The sequence below is a fragment of the Squalius cephalus genome (assembly GCF_949319135.1).
Source record: "Squalius cephalus genome assembly, chromosome: 16".
NCBI classification, from domain to species: Eukaryota; Metazoa; Chordata; class Actinopteri; order Cypriniformes; family Leuciscidae; genus Squalius; species Squalius cephalus.
In genome coordinates, this window is record NC_137137.1 from 14,266,588 (window position 1) to 14,282,078 (window position 15,491).

The 15,491-nt window shown below is 38.2% G+C and overlaps 2 protein-coding genes and 1 long non-coding RNA gene across 5 annotated transcripts in view; 2 read left to right on the forward strand and 1 right to left on the reverse strand.

Annotated features, from left to right (window-relative positions):
- Positions 1-1,448: 1,448 nt before the first annotated feature.
- borcs6 (BLOC-1 related complex subunit 6) lies at positions 1,449-7,923 on the forward strand. Of its 3 annotated transcripts, XM_079896673.1 has the most exons (7): positions 1,661-1,757; positions 3,820-4,319; positions 4,760-5,240; positions 5,336-5,499; positions 6,691-6,774; positions 6,869-7,024; positions 7,107-7,923. In XM_079896673.1, the coding sequence occupies exons 2-6, from the start codon at positions 3,831-3,833 to the stop codon at positions 6,992-6,994; spliced, it is 1,344 nt and encodes a 447-aa protein (XP_079752799.1). In that variant the 5' UTR covers positions 1,661-1,757; positions 3,820-3,830; the 3' UTR covers positions 6,995-7,024; positions 7,107-7,923. The 3 variants fall into 3 exon arrangements, with proteins under 3 accessions (XP_079752798.1, XP_079752799.1, XP_079752800.1); XM_079896672.1 differs by having other exon boundaries at positions 1,449-1,757; positions 6,869-7,923; XM_079896674.1 differs by lacking the exon at positions 1,661-1,757 and adding an exon at positions 3,089-3,180 and having other exon boundaries at positions 6,869-7,923.
- On the reverse strand, positions 7,320-14,878 carry LOC307173513 (hyaluronidase-1). Its single transcript, XM_079896671.1, has 5 exons — positions 14,645-14,878; positions 12,458-13,043; positions 11,977-12,372; positions 11,132-11,221; positions 7,320-10,531 (listed from the first exon to the last, which is right to left on the reverse strand). Exons 2-5 carry the CDS (start codon positions 12,968-12,970, stop codon positions 9,971-9,973), a joined length of 1,560 nt encoding a protein of 519 aa, XP_079752797.1. The 5' UTR covers positions 12,971-13,043; positions 14,645-14,878; the 3' UTR covers positions 7,320-9,970.
- LOC307173515 overlaps positions 13,728-15,491 on the forward strand; it is a 3,628-nt gene continuing 1,864 nt past the window's right edge. Inside the window, exons 1-3 of the long non-coding RNA XR_013823866.1 lie at positions 13,728-13,924; positions 14,616-14,736; positions 15,490-15,491. The exon at positions 15,490-15,491 is cut by the window's right edge and continues 65 nt beyond it. This is a non-coding gene — a long non-coding RNA (uncharacterized lncRNA). The remainder of the gene's footprint in view (positions 13,925-14,615; positions 14,737-15,489) is intronic.

Genomic DNA, 15,491 nt, shown 5'->3' on the forward strand with positions numbered 1-15,491 from the left:
ATAAACCGAGCAATTATCATTGATATATCATCACAGAGTCAGAGTGTGCTTTTGGTTTAAACACTATAAACAGAAACACTCTCACATTCACAAACATGCGCAGGAATTTTCTCTGGGCTCTGCTTGCGGTGTGATAAGCATTTGAATTGAAAGAGCACATCAGTGTATATTGCATCCTTCTTATATAAAGGACAGGACACTGGGAAATTGACTAGGCGGGTTGCCTTGGATACGGCTGCCCCTTAAAACACTCACAGAACTGAATACCAAATAGACTTAGAGCCTATGACAGTAAATGAGATTGGCGAAGCAAATAACAAAGCGAGGGGGCGAGATTAAAAGAGAAACACAAGGAAAGTCAGAATTGTTTTATTAATTTCTGTTAAGAAAGATAACTGCTTTGATGTTGTTGAATATTGACAATAAATAAATAAATGTGCTGTCTTCATACACGTTTTATCTTATTTAGGCTAGCACAATTCCTCAGCATAATACCAATTTTTTTTTTTAAGTTTCCATGAATATATAATCACTTTCTCCACCTCTGAAACAAATTCCTTTTCAGCTGATGTCATCTAGGCCAGTAAATATTAACCAATAGCCAAATAGTTTCAGGCAATAAGCATGTTTTAGGCCAATGTTTTAGCCTGTCTATCTTGCCTAGAGTTAATGCTGTAGGCTAATTTAATGTTAAAGTTAACATTAATGTTGATTACGGCAATTGCAAACAACAACATATTTACCATGGATGTATACATTAAGATACTACGTACCGAAGGTGAACTTGTCCTTCCAACTCCACATCCTGGTCAGAAAGCTTCCTCATAAGTGGGTACTGGCAGTGTTTGAGGAAGAATGTAGTGTTTTTAAGGAAGTTGTGTGTGTTTAGGAAGTGTTAGGCCTAGGTGTTTTTTATGAAGTTCTTCATAATTGCTCTATTCTGCTATGGAACTGCCACTTTCACAATCTAATACATTAATATATCCCACCTTGCACGTTCTTGTTGTTGTTGATGATGTTGTTGATGAAGAATAATATACTGTTCCACTCTAGCCTATCAAACTACAGATGTAAAATGAGAATGTTGTTTCATGTTGACTCTACAGTCCCCTAAAGAGGGAGGGAGAGTATGTGAGGGTCAAGACTAGGACTCAGCATTACATTGGCTCTACTTCAGAGGGCTTTATTACAAGGGTAGGTTTTATTTTTTTGGATAATAACAGGATCTTAGAGGTTATGGTCTTGGTCAGGGTTTTGTGACGGGGTCAAAGCTGGCCTAAGTTTTGGTGATGTGGTTGACAATTCCTCTAATTCAAGCCAATAAAATGCCAGCAGGGTAAAAATACACACACAGCCCTCAGCACAGGACGTGGGAGAGAACTCCACGCTACGCCAGTAACTGGATCAATCGGATTCGGCGGAGTCTACCGCCCCTTGTGGTGAAATGTGAGTACTAAATGTCTGTCTGGACATACTGTCTAGACATCTCTCTTTCTGCAAATGAATGAATACATTAACAGATTTGTTATTAATAATTGTACAACGCAGTCCTCTGATAACTATTAATATAAATATATTTGAGTATGAGTATATAAACGCACAAAATACTTTTCTATGCGATGTAATACACGCCTTCTGTGTCATGAGATTCATCTCTGTTTGTATTGCGGAACTATAACGTCAACGTTGTGTTTCTATACGACAAATATTTGGTGCGGACTCAGCTGGCAACCTTCATCCTGGGCGAAGAGCTGCAGGTAAATATTTAACTTCATAAAGCATCCAGTGGATTACATCCTGTTGAAACATGACAAATCAACCCAAACTCAATCAGTAATTGTCGTAAAGCTGCCGGTTTTCGCTGATATCTCGCGGAATAACTATGAATTCAGAGGCCAGCACTGCAGCTAAAGCTTATCGTAAAGCTAACGTCAGGTGACCATTGTCGCTTCCCTTAACAGTTTTGTTATTTTTCTATCTATTGCTTGGCTGATCTATGTCTGGTTTGTCTGGCAGGGATGCTAAATTATTGAGAAAATGTCGTCGTCTGTAAGCTATGTCATACAAGATCCGTCATATTAGCAAATCAGTGTTGTTGGTGATTTTTTAGCGTCATATGATTTCAGTTCCTTTTTTTAAGAGACACGCATATTATCACTAGCTAAAATCTGTATTTTAAGGTTTTTAGTGATTATGTCACTAAGTAAATGTCCCATTAAAGTGATGAACAACGAATGAACTGACAGCTGTCAAAACAGACGCAGGAAACTGAGACTGCCTCAGTGTTCACGTATGTGACGTGGAACCTGCAAGAACATTCATGATAATGAGGTTGAGTTTATTCTCGCAAAATTAATAAACGAAGAATAAACGTATTAACTTATTTGGGTTATTATAGTTAAATGAAACTAAGACAAAAACAAACATTTTGTTACTTTACTTAAAATGAATGTTAACCGAAATAAAAAAAATATATAAACACTTACTATTATATTACAAAATGTATTTATTTCAACTAGTTTTGCAAGATTTCTCCTTTTCATTTAGTTTAACTTGATGCACTAAAATAACTAAAGCTAAATTTAAAAACAAAATTAATAAAACTGATCAAAACTAATAAATATTACAAAAACGCACAACAAAATTAATAAAACTTTAAAATTAAAACAGAATATATATATATATATATATATATATATATATATATATATATATAAAATCAAAATATTGATTAATAATAAAAATTAATAATTAATTACATTTGTATATAGCGCTTTTCTCTGCACTCAAAGCGCTTTACATAGAAGTGGGGAATCTCTTCAACCACCACCAATGTGCAGCATCCTCCTAGAAGATGATGTGACGGCAGCCATAGGGCACCAGAATGCCCTCCACACACCAGCTTACTGGTGGAGAGGAGACAGTGATGAAGCCAATCAGAATATATGGGGATTATTAGGAGGCCATGATGGACAGAGGCCAATGGGCAAATTTTGCCTGGGGTTTTTTATGACCACAGAGAGTCAGGACCTCGGTGCTCTTTGACAGTATAGTGTCCCCGTCACTTTACTGGGGCGTTAGGTGAGGTCCCACACAGACCACAGGGTGAGCACCCCCTGCTGGCCTCACTAACACCTCTTCCAGCAGCAACCTGGTTTTCCCAGAAGGTCTCCCATCCAGGTACTAACCAGGCTCTTTACCTGGACAATAACTTTATTCTAGAGCTGCTATAAAGCCAAAACACTTTACTTTAATTTCCTATTATCAATGTAAAGCTGCTTTGGAACAATCTACATTGTTAAATGCACAATATATAAATGAAGATGACTTGACTTGACTTGACTTAACCCTGCTTAGCTTCAGTGGGCAACCAGTCTTGCTACAGGGTGATATGACTGCTGGCATAATATTTTGCTGGCATTGATTAAAAACTAATATTTTCTCAATGATAATAAATTAACTGTCTTAAATGGATCTGATATGCTATGTTGTTTTAATTTCCCCATGGCGTAGTTTGAATAGAATTTTTTTTTTTATGCTGTTACAAATAATTTGTAATGTTTTTGGAGGGAAAACATTGATTAATTTATTTATGATGTGGAATGTTTAATTAAATTTATAATTTTCACTCTTTGTATGGTAAATTTACCTTAGAATACTTTAGAAACTCAGGCATGAAATAGATTAGATAGAAATAATAGAAAAGAGTCGATAAACTGTAATTTGTAAAAAATGTATTGAGAATATATGACTTGCATCACAAAGCTTTAGCTTTACATCACTGGTGATGATTAAATTATTTGTATTTTTTTTTTGCAGTGGGTGGAGGGATGAGACGCTCTCCTGTGATCGGTCAGGGTGCGAAGGAAGCAAGCAATGGGGTGGAATCCTCTGATTCTCTTAAGGCCTCTGATTGGTCAGGATCTCATGGCTTCACCCTCCAGGGGATAAAGTTCATTGATGGGGCTGATTTTGAGCCTCACATGGAGACGCCTGCCCTGTCAGAGACTCTCAAACACACACCTCACCACATGGACTCATGTAGAGACACACACACACTCCAGCCACACACAGATCACTCAGAATCACAGCCTACAGAGTCACTGGTTCAACACTCCCAGTACACACATATTCCAACTGAAGATGGCACAGACGAAGACACGCTCTCCAGTGAGACCGAACTAACACACGGCTGCTCTAAAAGAGAACTGGAAGAGTGGAGAGCGGAGGAGGAGCAGAGAAAGAAGAGTGACGGAGAGGTGAACAATGTCAACAAGAGAGATATCAAGCAAAGGAAAGAGACGCTTATTTCTGTACAGGTAAGAGGTTAAATCCAATGTTTTTTGGTACTCATTCAGTCACATACTGATATATAATGTAATAATATACTGTAATAATATTAATATTATGAAATGTATTAATTACTTTAATATTGATAAATAATTTCTATAAATTAAATTATATCTAAATTTAAGGTGTTAAATGATTCTATGCTTTGCTACTCAAATTAAATACCAATATACAATATAGTAAATACTAACCTAATAATACTAATTAAATATATTATTTAAATAATAATTAATAAATACTAATCTAATAATACTAATAATATATTTTTTATATAAATTAATAATAAATAATAATTCCATTTAATTAATCAATTTAATTAATTAATAATTACAAAAAATTAAACTTTGTCCAATTATTGTGATGCAAATATCTGTTGCTGTTTATCTTGACCTTCTTAATAAATTCACAGCCAGTTGAAACACTCTCAGATGAACACCCTCCCACTCACTCTGAACCTAAAGAATGGTCTAATCCCGATTCGTCAGATGAAGTCCAACCAAATACTTCCATTTCTCCTGATGAGGCCCCTCCCCTTGTTCCAGCCCCTCCCCCTGACCAGGCCACACCCCCTCTGCTGCCAGACCTGGACGATTCTCCATGCCCAGCTCACGTGATGGCGGAGGTACGTGTGCGCTCTGTCCCAGAGCGAGATCGAGTCGTGCGTGGCATGCAGGACAGTAAAAGCCTGGATGAGATAAGTGGGGCGTGTGGGGGCGGGGCACGTGGAGGCGGAGCTAGAGGAGGCCAACCAGAAGGACGCAGAGCCACCATATCCAGCGCCCTAGAATTGGAGGGAACCGTCAGCCATGATGGAGATCTTACGCACTTCATCGCCAAAAATCTTGAACAGAAGATTAAAATGAGCTCGCGGCCGAGTCTGGACACTGATTGTGAGTATATGAGGGTGTCAGAAAACAGTTTTGATCTGTTACAATGCCTTTGTCGTCAGTATCAGTAATATTTCAACTTTGTATGACCACTGCAGCAGACTGTTCTGGGCCTGTGGTACGTGGTCGTGGCTCTTTGCGTCGTCCAGCTGATATTCCGCCCATTGACCCATCAGTGCTGGAAGACCTGCATAAACACACACAGGATGTGGCTCAGAGTGTAGAATTGATGCTGCGAAGCCTCAGTGGAACTATACAGAATGTGAGTATTACTCTGTCTGTATCAAATACAGCCACCCAAGAAAGTACTTGGACACTTAAGCCACAAAATATAAAAAAAAAGTGCAATCTGCAAACGAAAGATGCTATTTCTTTTTTCGGAACTAACTGAGCCATTTTTTAACCTGTTTTTACCCAACTGCTCTCAAGGTGATTTTTATTGATACTTTGCAGTCACATGATATCTGGCGGGCAACAAACGCGGTTAGTGCATCCAATCGCACAACAACTATTTGGCATGTCGTGTACACCTCAAAACACCAACTTTTGTATATTAAAACTGGCAACGTCCTGGCAAGATCCTTGATTAGTTTACTGGTTTTCGTTGCTAGAGAATGACGTTCTTGCCCGCCAGCCAGTACAACTGACGTCACGTGCAAAGTATCAATTGGCTGTATGAAGTCAGTTCCACTCAACTTCACACTTGCCCTTTTTCCACTGACGTGATTCCGGTGCTGGTTCCTGGCCCATTCGCGAAATGCTCCAAAGAGTTCTACCACAGAAAAAAAAAGCCACTTTAGGGTCAGAAAAAAATGGTTCAGTACCAGTCCTAAATACTTGCTGGTCTGGAACCAGGAAGAGATTATGTCAGTGTAGAAAAATGTTTTTTCATGGCGGTTGGCTATGTAACTACTGTTAACATCTGCAAGGATTAGTTCTAAACTAACTAGTTTGATAACTAAAGTCTTCATTGGTGATCACTTTTGTCATTAAATAAGTAAAAAAAGAAAAGAAAAAATAATTATTTACACTACATTATTCATCAATACATATTCATCAAACACAATGTAAAAACAGGTATGTTGTGAAATATTAGAATTTAAAATAACTTAGTTATTTTAATATATTTAAAAATGTAATTTTAAATGCTGCTCAAGAAAAAAAAATCCATGCTGTGTATGTGTATATATATATATATACACACACACACATATTGATTGAACTGAGTTATCTGTAGTTATAGGAATCTGATCACAATCTACAGTCTCTGATCACAATGTAGGTCAAATTTGTTGCAGAAAAACAGGAAATCCTCAAATTTTCAAGCTTTTTCAGTGTCCAAATACTTTTCCGGGTCACTTTTTATGTAGCTGACCCTCATTCCAACCAACTTATGCATTTATACAGTTGAAATACACCTACTGTTATGAATGAAAATCTCCTTTCTCTTCAGATGACTGCATTAAGTGTGGGTTATATCCAGACATATAGAGATTCTGTGGACAGTTTGGGAGAGTCAGTGGACATGAGTATAAAGGTGAGAGTGACTTTTAGTTATCTTGTCAAGGGGGTTTTTAAATTTGATTTTATTTAGTTTTTTGATCTGTGTGTGCTTGTTTATGTGTTTCCAGGGAATGTACACACTCATGGCACGGTGTGAGGAGCTGGATCGCTCCATGCAACCTATACATACTCTAGCTGCTCAGATCAGAGACATCAAACGAACCCTTGATGCCCTGGAAACCATCTGCAAGTAACTATGGCAACAAACCACACCCCCTAACCGAGTGAGGACCCCGCCCTCTGCAGTCGTTCTGCTACATACTGTGCAATGGAACCATTTAGCTAATTATAATGTTTCCTAGCAAGGCTCTGCAAGTGCTCGCCCCCTTAGAGACAGCTTGGTTCTTGCCCTTCCCCTCGGAGACCACATCTGTAAGCGCCTCTTTTTGTTGTGGCTCCTCCCCGCTAGAAAGATCGCCGACAAAACAGCACTGACTCCTCCTTGTGATTCATGCCGTCCAACATCCTCCACATGACCACAGGAAGTGTCATTGGTGGCTTTTGGGCAACTGATTGGTGTTACCATTGCCCCTGTTTATGAAGTGAGTGAATGCACGTATCGGTGAGTGTTTTTACAGATTGCGTCTATTTGCAATGGCCTCAAATTTAAGACATAGAGTAGAAGTGTAACACCAATATTTGCCAGTATGGAAGCCATGCTCTGTGTGTATTTGTTCCACTTGGACGTCTGTGTTTCTGCAGGATGGATGCTATGCATCCCAGATCAGTTCCAAAATATTTTCTGATATCATTTACTTATCCTCAGGCTGTTTTAAACCTGTATTACTTTCTTTCTTCCATGGAACACAAAAGAAGATATTTTGAAGAATGTGCTGATTGCTCTTTTCCATGCAGTTACAATGAATGGTTATTGGAGAGTTAAAGCTTTAAAAGAGATGCAAAATACCATAACACCTGAATAATGACTTACATTCTGGTCTGTTTCTCACACAAAGCTATTGTACGACTTGGGAAGAGTTGTGCACACATCACATGGACTACTTTTATGGTGCTTTCATGTCTTTTTTGAAGCTTGAAAGCTTGAGTCTCCATTTAATAATTGCATGGAAAGGATGTTCTTCAAAATATCTTCTTCTAAGAAAGTCATACAGGTTTGGAATGATGTGAGGATAATTAAATGATGCAAACATTTTTAATTTTTTGGATGAATTATGCCTAACACAAGCACCGTATAGGCACGTCTATGAATTTTAGACTCTTGATTTCCATATTGAGAGTCATGACAGATTTCCCCTTAATAGATTTGCAAGTGTTTACCACTAGATAAAAAAATCAGAGGAAGGTGAGGAGAGATCAGAGGTGGGTGTGAAAAAAAACAGGATGGATGAAAGTTTATTTTTCAAAATGATCTTTACCTTTCTCTGTTTGGCCCTTCTCTGTTTGGCCCCGTCTCTCTCTATCTCTTTATTGCTGTCTTGCTAACTATAACCCTGATTTGTCCAACAATCTGTCATTAATGTGTATTTTAAATTATTATATAAACCAAAATAAATTTGCTAGAATGATCTACTTGATTTTTTGGTCTCTCTTTATTCTACATTTTTAGTGTTAAAATAGTTTGTTGCTCTTTGACACACATTTGTGTTCTTTTGCGAGTTTTCTCCTTTTGCAGAGTCCAAGTTACAGCTGGATCCTGATCTGCACTATGATTCAGGGCTAAATTATCATGTTTTGTGTGTGTGTGTGTGACTGTGTGTGTGTGTGTGTGAGTGTGAGTGACAGAGAGAGAGAGAAAGAGATTGTTTGTGAATTCACAGATACGTAAACGCGTAGATACGCACGTGTTTATTATTGAGTTGGACATTGTAGTTTCTCTTATCATCCTCCTCTAGTTAATATTTGTTCATTTAATAAACTACCAGATTTGCCTTGTAGTCATTCATATCTGTCAGTAAATGTTCAAAAAGGCTTTACGTTTTCATGACGGAGAACAGTGTTGTTTTGTACAGGCTGCTCAGATTAAGTGTAAACTTGACCGGTTAATGTTTTTTTCAATGTCAAAGATAATACGGAGACTAAACATTTGATTAGATTTCAGTTTAGGCAGATAGAGGCCAGTTACACTCCGACCCGTCTGCATTCCGGACATCTCATGATTGTGATATCGCTGTCCTGTAACACAGGTTTGACGTTGTAGCATGTGATGAGCAAATAAATTCACTTTTTTTGCCCACGTCTGAGCTTTTTGTGCTACAAGGGTTAATACATACAGTACCTACTACACTAACGTTCAAGAGTTTTTGTTTGTTTTTGAAAGAAGACTCTTATGCTCATGCTCACCAAGCAACTGATGCAGTTATTTGATAAAAAATACAGTAAAACAGTAATATTGTGCAATATCACTACAATTTAATATATCTGTTTTCTATTTTAATATATTTTAAAATGTAATTTATTCCTGTGACTGCAAAGCTGAATTTTCAGCATCATTACTGCAGTCTTTAGTCACATGATCCTTCAGAAATCATTCTAATATGCTGATTTAGAGGTCAAGAAATATTTCTTATTACTATCAATGTTGAAATTTTTTGTGGAAACTGACATTTTTCAGGATTCTTTGATGAATAGAAGTAAAGAGAACAGCATTTTTTTTTTTGTAATAGAAAATGGTTTTTTTTACGATGTAAAAGTCTTTGACTGTCACTTTTGATCAGTATTTTATTTTATTTTTTTAAAGAAAAGGAAAATCTTACCCCAAACTTTGGTAGAGTATGATATAAAGTAAATGGTATCCATGATGGAAACAGACGGTATAAAGAAGACATAAGTTATATTGACTTTAGTCTTAAGTCTTTTGGATTAAAAGCAGAAACAAAATAATATCATACTTTATCTGTATAAAAATGTATTCGGCACTTAGCTAGTCTGTTTGGACTATTAGTTTTATACAGTACATTATAGAAGGAAGCTAATTCAGGGGACTATTGTGTTTAGAATAAAAAACTGTAGTTATTTTGTTCATTTTCAAGAGCAGGTGATTCAGAAAAGATCTGTTCATTCAGTCATATTCAGATTTAAATCCATCTCTGAGATTGTCTTTCACAGAAGCTCTTCTCTCAACAAAGATATCCCTTTGGGTTTTTATAATACAATTCTTTTTTTCAATGAGCAATCAAAGTCAAGGCCAACCGGGGTTCACGAAAGTCCCGTCACACTTCAGCTCCCAAAACGTCAACCATAATGAAACTGAATAGAGCCAGCGAGGAGAGAAGGATTACGGGAGTTTTAAGTGCAGAACTTCCACTGTCCACCGGCTGCTTGGTAGGCACTACTGTCACTGGAACCACTGGAGTCACTGGAACCACTGGAGCCACTGGAAGCACTGTACTCTGACTCTGGCTTATCTCAATCACTGTCTTTACTGTTGGCGATGTTATTTTCTCTCTGTTTTCTAGCACCGTGCCTGATTCTTGATCTGCTGCTGCACCCTCCAAGGCTTCGAACCACTGGCAGCGGAAGTTCTTCTTCCAGAGGTCCACGCAAGCAGTGGGAAGCTCTCCCGTGGCTCGGACGCCCTCTGCCCCGTTTGGGAGCAGCATAAAATGGGGCGATGGAAGATGCAGGTATGTAGGGTCCTCAGGTTTCTTCCGCACACAGCGTCCACGGCCCTGACACAGTAAGACTCCACAGAGACGTGCTGCTGTGGTCACATTGACAGCGTAAGGGCCGAGAACCTGACGCACATACAAGCCAAACTCTGAGCAGGATTTCTGTAGGAGGCATTTATGCAGATATAAAATAAATATCATCAATCATACTTAGCCATACTTATGGCTAATGAAAAGCATTAAGATAGGATATACAATTTTTTTTTTTTTTTTTTAAACGATTCAAAAGTTTGGGGTTTGTAATGTTTTTGAAAAAAGTCTCTAATGCTCACCAAGGCTGCTTGATCAAAAATACAGTAAAAACAGTCATATTGTGAAATATTGTTACAATTTAAAATAACAGTTTTTTTAATAGCAATCTGTTTGAAAATTGTATTTATTCCTGTGATCAAAGCTGAATTTTCAGCATCATTACTCCAGTCTTCAGTGTCACATGACCCTTCAGAAATCATTCTAATATGCTGATTTGGTGCTCAATGTGATTGATGTTGAAAACAGTTGTGCTGCTTAATATTTTTGTGGGATACATAATTATTTTCTTTAAGAATTCTTTGATAAGTTTTGAAAGAGAAATCTTTTGTAATATTATAAAAATCTTTATTGTTACTTTTAATCAATTTAATGCATCCTTGCTGAATAAAAGTATTCATTTCTTACTGACCCCAAACTTTTGAACGGTAGTGTAAATGGACAAATGATTACCTGTGTTTTAACTGCTAAGGATTTTTCCCATATAACGACTCCAGATGCTCCCATAGCAGCACTCTCTCCAATTGTATTGACCAGGTCAGTCTGATACATGTACAATACAGAGTAACAACAAAGTTCATAGTCAGTATACTTGACAGTCTTGGTCATACAATTACAATTACAACTTGTATCTTGGGGCAAGACTGAAATCTCCAAAAGTGTTTAATGTTTAAATAACATTTCAAATCAGGAATACAATCAGACAACTCTAGTATCATTGTGCTTCTTTAGGCCAAATTGAAGATAAAGATCACCTAATGTAACATGCAACATACAACAAACTCTTTTAATTATAATGTGGGACTGTTGATTGTTATAATTTCTCCCACCCATTTTTACGTCTCCTCCTTATGGAAGCTGTTTCTGTCTCAGAGTAAAAATATAAGAAAGGTAAATGCAACTTTATATCTCACAATTACAACTTGAGATCTCACCTGACTTTATATATCATATTTGCTCATTTATATATCACACTTGTGACTTCATATCCTCTAATTGTGACTTTATTTTTTGTTCACACTTGTTACTTTCACGTAAATATATCTTGTGATCTATGAATTTTGACTATTTTGACTTGGCTTGTAGTTACAACTTATACAGAATGTAGGCCTGCATATGTACAAATATGTAAAGACATCACCATTCTTTTAATAGTACTTAAATATATTACAGTGTCAAGTTATTTCTCAGTTTTTACTATCTCACAAAATGTTAAACTTTTTTCTGTATATATATATATATATATTAACTATATACATACTGTCTCAATTAATATATGGCAAACAACTATTTATTACCTCTGAGAGAAAGGCGTTAGAGGATGTGTACACAATCTTGATCATCGGAAACACAGGAAGATCAGAGGAAGTCCCTGCAAGAGCTGCCACTCGTAAAGCTTCTCTGATCTGATTGGTTGCATAAAGCCACGCCCCTTTAGTTCCCTCTGGGAGCTTCTCCAGAGAGAGGACTGGATAAAGGGCACCACTACGCTTCCACAGCCACATCAGCTCATCATTAAGGGCCATTTCCGCCGCAGGGCACCGTCCTGTATAATTGGCTAATGCTATCTGGGTGGAGTCAAAGTTATAGCAGTTAGGATACGGGGCCATGCCCCATAGTCTCTGTGGGCGGAGTCTCTTCACCTCCCGCAGCGTTTCCATCATTATGGACTGTGCTGCTGCTTCAAAGTCAACCTGACAGGAAATGACATCATATAATCGATTAATACAACAGAATTCAGAATGATAGTCTTTGTAATATCATTGTGATTGTCATCACCTGAGACCATTTTTCCACTTCCTCTGCGCTCCAGTCTGGAAAAAATCCCCGGAGAAGTGCCCTCGAATCCACAAGATACTTTGCTTTATTTCCCTTGTTCCTGTTCCACTGAGGTGCCCACTCCTGCCAGCGCAGCACCCCTAGCCCAGGCGCTCCTGTCTGGGGTAATGAAGCTGTCAGGTCGCCCTCAACCCTCTGGAGGTGAAGGTCAAGGCTGCTGTGTTGTGGTAAGCCACCGTTGACAGGACAATCCTGCACAGTGAAATACGGGTAAAGTCCTAGTGTGTCCTCATAAAATATTGCAACACGGCCTTCCCACTCCATCCCAAATGCCGCTGGGTTCGGCCGACCCAAGCAGTCTTTATCTGGAACCCCCCACAGCACCAGGAAAGGCTGGCCGGCGAGGAGAGGGGCCCGGGCAGGACCGCAGACACATGCCGGAGTGAAGAGACAGAGGCGGAGGAATAGATGAGAAAAGGAGAGGAGGTTGAACGTGTGTTTTCTTCCAGCCATGGAGCTGAGCAAGAGGTTTCAGGGCCCCTCACCCAAAAACTCACACAAAAGCTGCCTTGGAGAGGGATAATGTCTGGAGAGAAAGACAGAGGGTTGGAGAAATCCAAAGACATTTCTTTTGTGAGGATTTGTTGTGTTTGTGTGCTTAATGAAAACGATGAATTCAGCTCAACATTTTTTTTCTTTTTTTTTTTTTTTTTTGATCTGCGTTCTCATGACATAAGGGCATGTTGATCATGGGGCATGTTGTCACAAAAGGTCAACACCAGGTGGTGTGTGTGTGGGGGGGTGCGCGTATACAGACGGTAATAATAATATAATAATAATAATAGGCTAATAATACTGTCACAGAAAAATTAGCTTGTGTAAAAATGTGACCACTAGTCCCTGTTTACCAACTAAAAAGACAGAGCTGCGACGCTACGTCAGAGGAAACAAAGGGAGACGCTTTGGGATAATTAATCGCTAACAGGATTAATTAGTGCTGCCCACATTCAGCGCTAATCACTCTTTAAAGTGTACTAATACGAGTCTGCAGTTAATAAACTTGTCAACAGAGGGCGCCAGAGCGCAAAGCATCACCTGCGTCTCACATACTAGGGCTTCTCATATAAATGGCGCGACATATTTATCGAGGTACTTTGAAAAATACTAGGAAAACATACTTATTTTTTTAACTTTAGTAGTAGCCTACTCGGTAGTTATAATTTTATTTATAGTAGATTATATTTTGCATACTCTTCTGTTCGTGTAGTCCTTGAAAATACAGTACCCTGCTGCAAAACCATATTATACGAGCCTAAAATGTCTTAGCTAGTCTCCCTTCCTGGACAGGCTTGTTTGAGAGGCGTTTTGAGCTGGTCATACTGAGAGAGCAGCTTTCTGACCAGCTAAACCAGCTGAGCTCTATCTTAGCCGGGCTGGGAAAACCTGCAAATCCTCTTTTTCAGCATGGTAATTATTTACTCCTCAAGTGAGAGAGAAAGATATTTATCTGTGCTAAACACCCTTTATAGGCTACTACAAAATACCACTGTTGTGATTTTTACCAATAATAAGCTGTACTAATTCTGCATTAATGTATTATGGGTTAAAAGATGTAAAAATAACTGTTATAACTATTATGTAGGCCTATATTATGTATTTTGGGGGAGAGGAATTTGTGGCTTTCCATGCTAAATGTAACATGTACCCGTTTTACGCTGTAGTGCTCACTCTGAAGTGATTTTGTCCACACAGCCATGCCAGATAATAGCCGTGACACACACAGGGGAGAGCCAGTTATATATGTGTAATGAACTGAATGCAAAGACATCTTTCTGAGTCAAATGAGTGTCTTTCTTTGAATAGGCTGTCTGAAATTGAAACTGAAGGACCTGAAATCTTCGCTCACACACATTTAGAAGTTGTGTTGTTTCTCATCCAATTAAACTTGGCAACATTTTGTTGTTGGGTGTGATAATTTTAAGCCAGTTCCTGCTTTCGAGGAAGCATTAAGGAGCTTTTGTACTACCAATTTCCATCTGATTTATCTAACATTTTGAGCAAAACTTCTTTTCTTTTAAAAAAAAACAACTACAACTAAATAAAATAATTAATTCAGTTTGCTTTTTAAACTGATACTTGGTTTGGTTTCCCTCATCAGTTTCTTGAGGAGATGGGATTGTTACTCACCTCTGCATTGATAGATCAGGTGTGTGTGCCTGGAGCTCCAGGTCAAAGAATCCAGAAGCAAAGGTCAAGATGAAGAGGACTCCTCTGGATGGGTAATAATAAGAAATGAGAGTTTCTGTGCAGGTTTGAGTGTTCGGGTGGCTCAGAACAGGATGCCACAGAAGGAAGAAACTTCAGCCCAACCATGAGGGATGAGAAGACAGGCTGTCCTGACAAAAGGATGGATGAAGTGGCAGAAGGAGGAAATAGAGAGAAAATTAGGCTACCTCACCTTCACCAGGGTAATCTGTTTGTAAGCAGGGTCACCACGGACCATGACAATCACATGATCACCGTAATCCCTTAATCCATCACTCCCTCCCAAACAGCAAACACACCTCAAACACACACATCTACTCAAAAAAGTAAATGCTAAGTAAAGACTGTGTTTCTTCCTGTTTTCTTTTTATTCTCATAAATGTCACGAAACTGAACATTAAGGTTTCATGGATGACCCTCATATCAGAATTTCATATCTCTCCTTTTTTTTGATCTCTGGTTTTTGCCTTTCTTCTGTTCCTTTTTTTCTCATTTCACTGTCAGTTTTCCAAAGTCTAATCGCATTTTCTGAAGAGGATCACTGGCAAGATTGTTCACAATTATATCATCCAAACATAATCTGGCATAATCCTGAAGTCTCTATTGTATTACTTCAGATATGAAAAGAGAAGGATTTGGTTTTTGTGCCTGCTGTCATTCTAGGTTGATGGTTTGGTCTTTCTTAGGTCTAGACTGAAATGTGACATTTTTTGTCTAAACACTGAGCATTTTTGAGGAGTTAATGAGAGGTAGTTTTATCTTGACAGGG

What these genes read in the sequence shown, in the direction of transcription:
- borcs6 (XM_079896672.1), top strand. Translation starts at nt 3,831, where the DNA reads ATGAGACGCTCTCCTGTGATCGGTCAGGGTGCGAAGGAAGCAAGCAAT. An exon ending in TCAGTGGAACTATACAGAAT is followed by an intron (nt 5,500 to 6,690) that starts GTGAGTATTACT and finishes CTTTCTCTTCAG; the next exon opens with ATGACTGCATTAAGTGTGGG. An exon ending in CAGTGGACATGAGTATAAAG is followed by an intron (nt 6,775 to 6,868) that starts GTGAGAGTGACT and finishes ATGTGTTTCCAG; the next exon opens with GGAATGTACACACTCATGGC.
- LOC307173513 (XM_079896671.1), bottom strand. Translation starts at nt 12,970, where the DNA reads ATGGCTGGAAGAAAACACACGTTCAACCTCCTCTCCTTTTCTCATCTA. An exon ending in CTAACGCCTTTCTCTCAGAG is followed by an intron (nt 11,222 to 11,976) that starts GTAATAAATAGT and finishes TACATGTATCAG; the next exon opens with ACTGACCTGGTCAATACAAT. An exon ending in CCTTAGCAGTTAAAACACAG is followed by an intron (nt 10,532 to 11,131) that starts GTAATCATTTGT and finishes TGCCTCCTACAG; the next exon opens with AAATCCTGCTCAGAGTTTGG.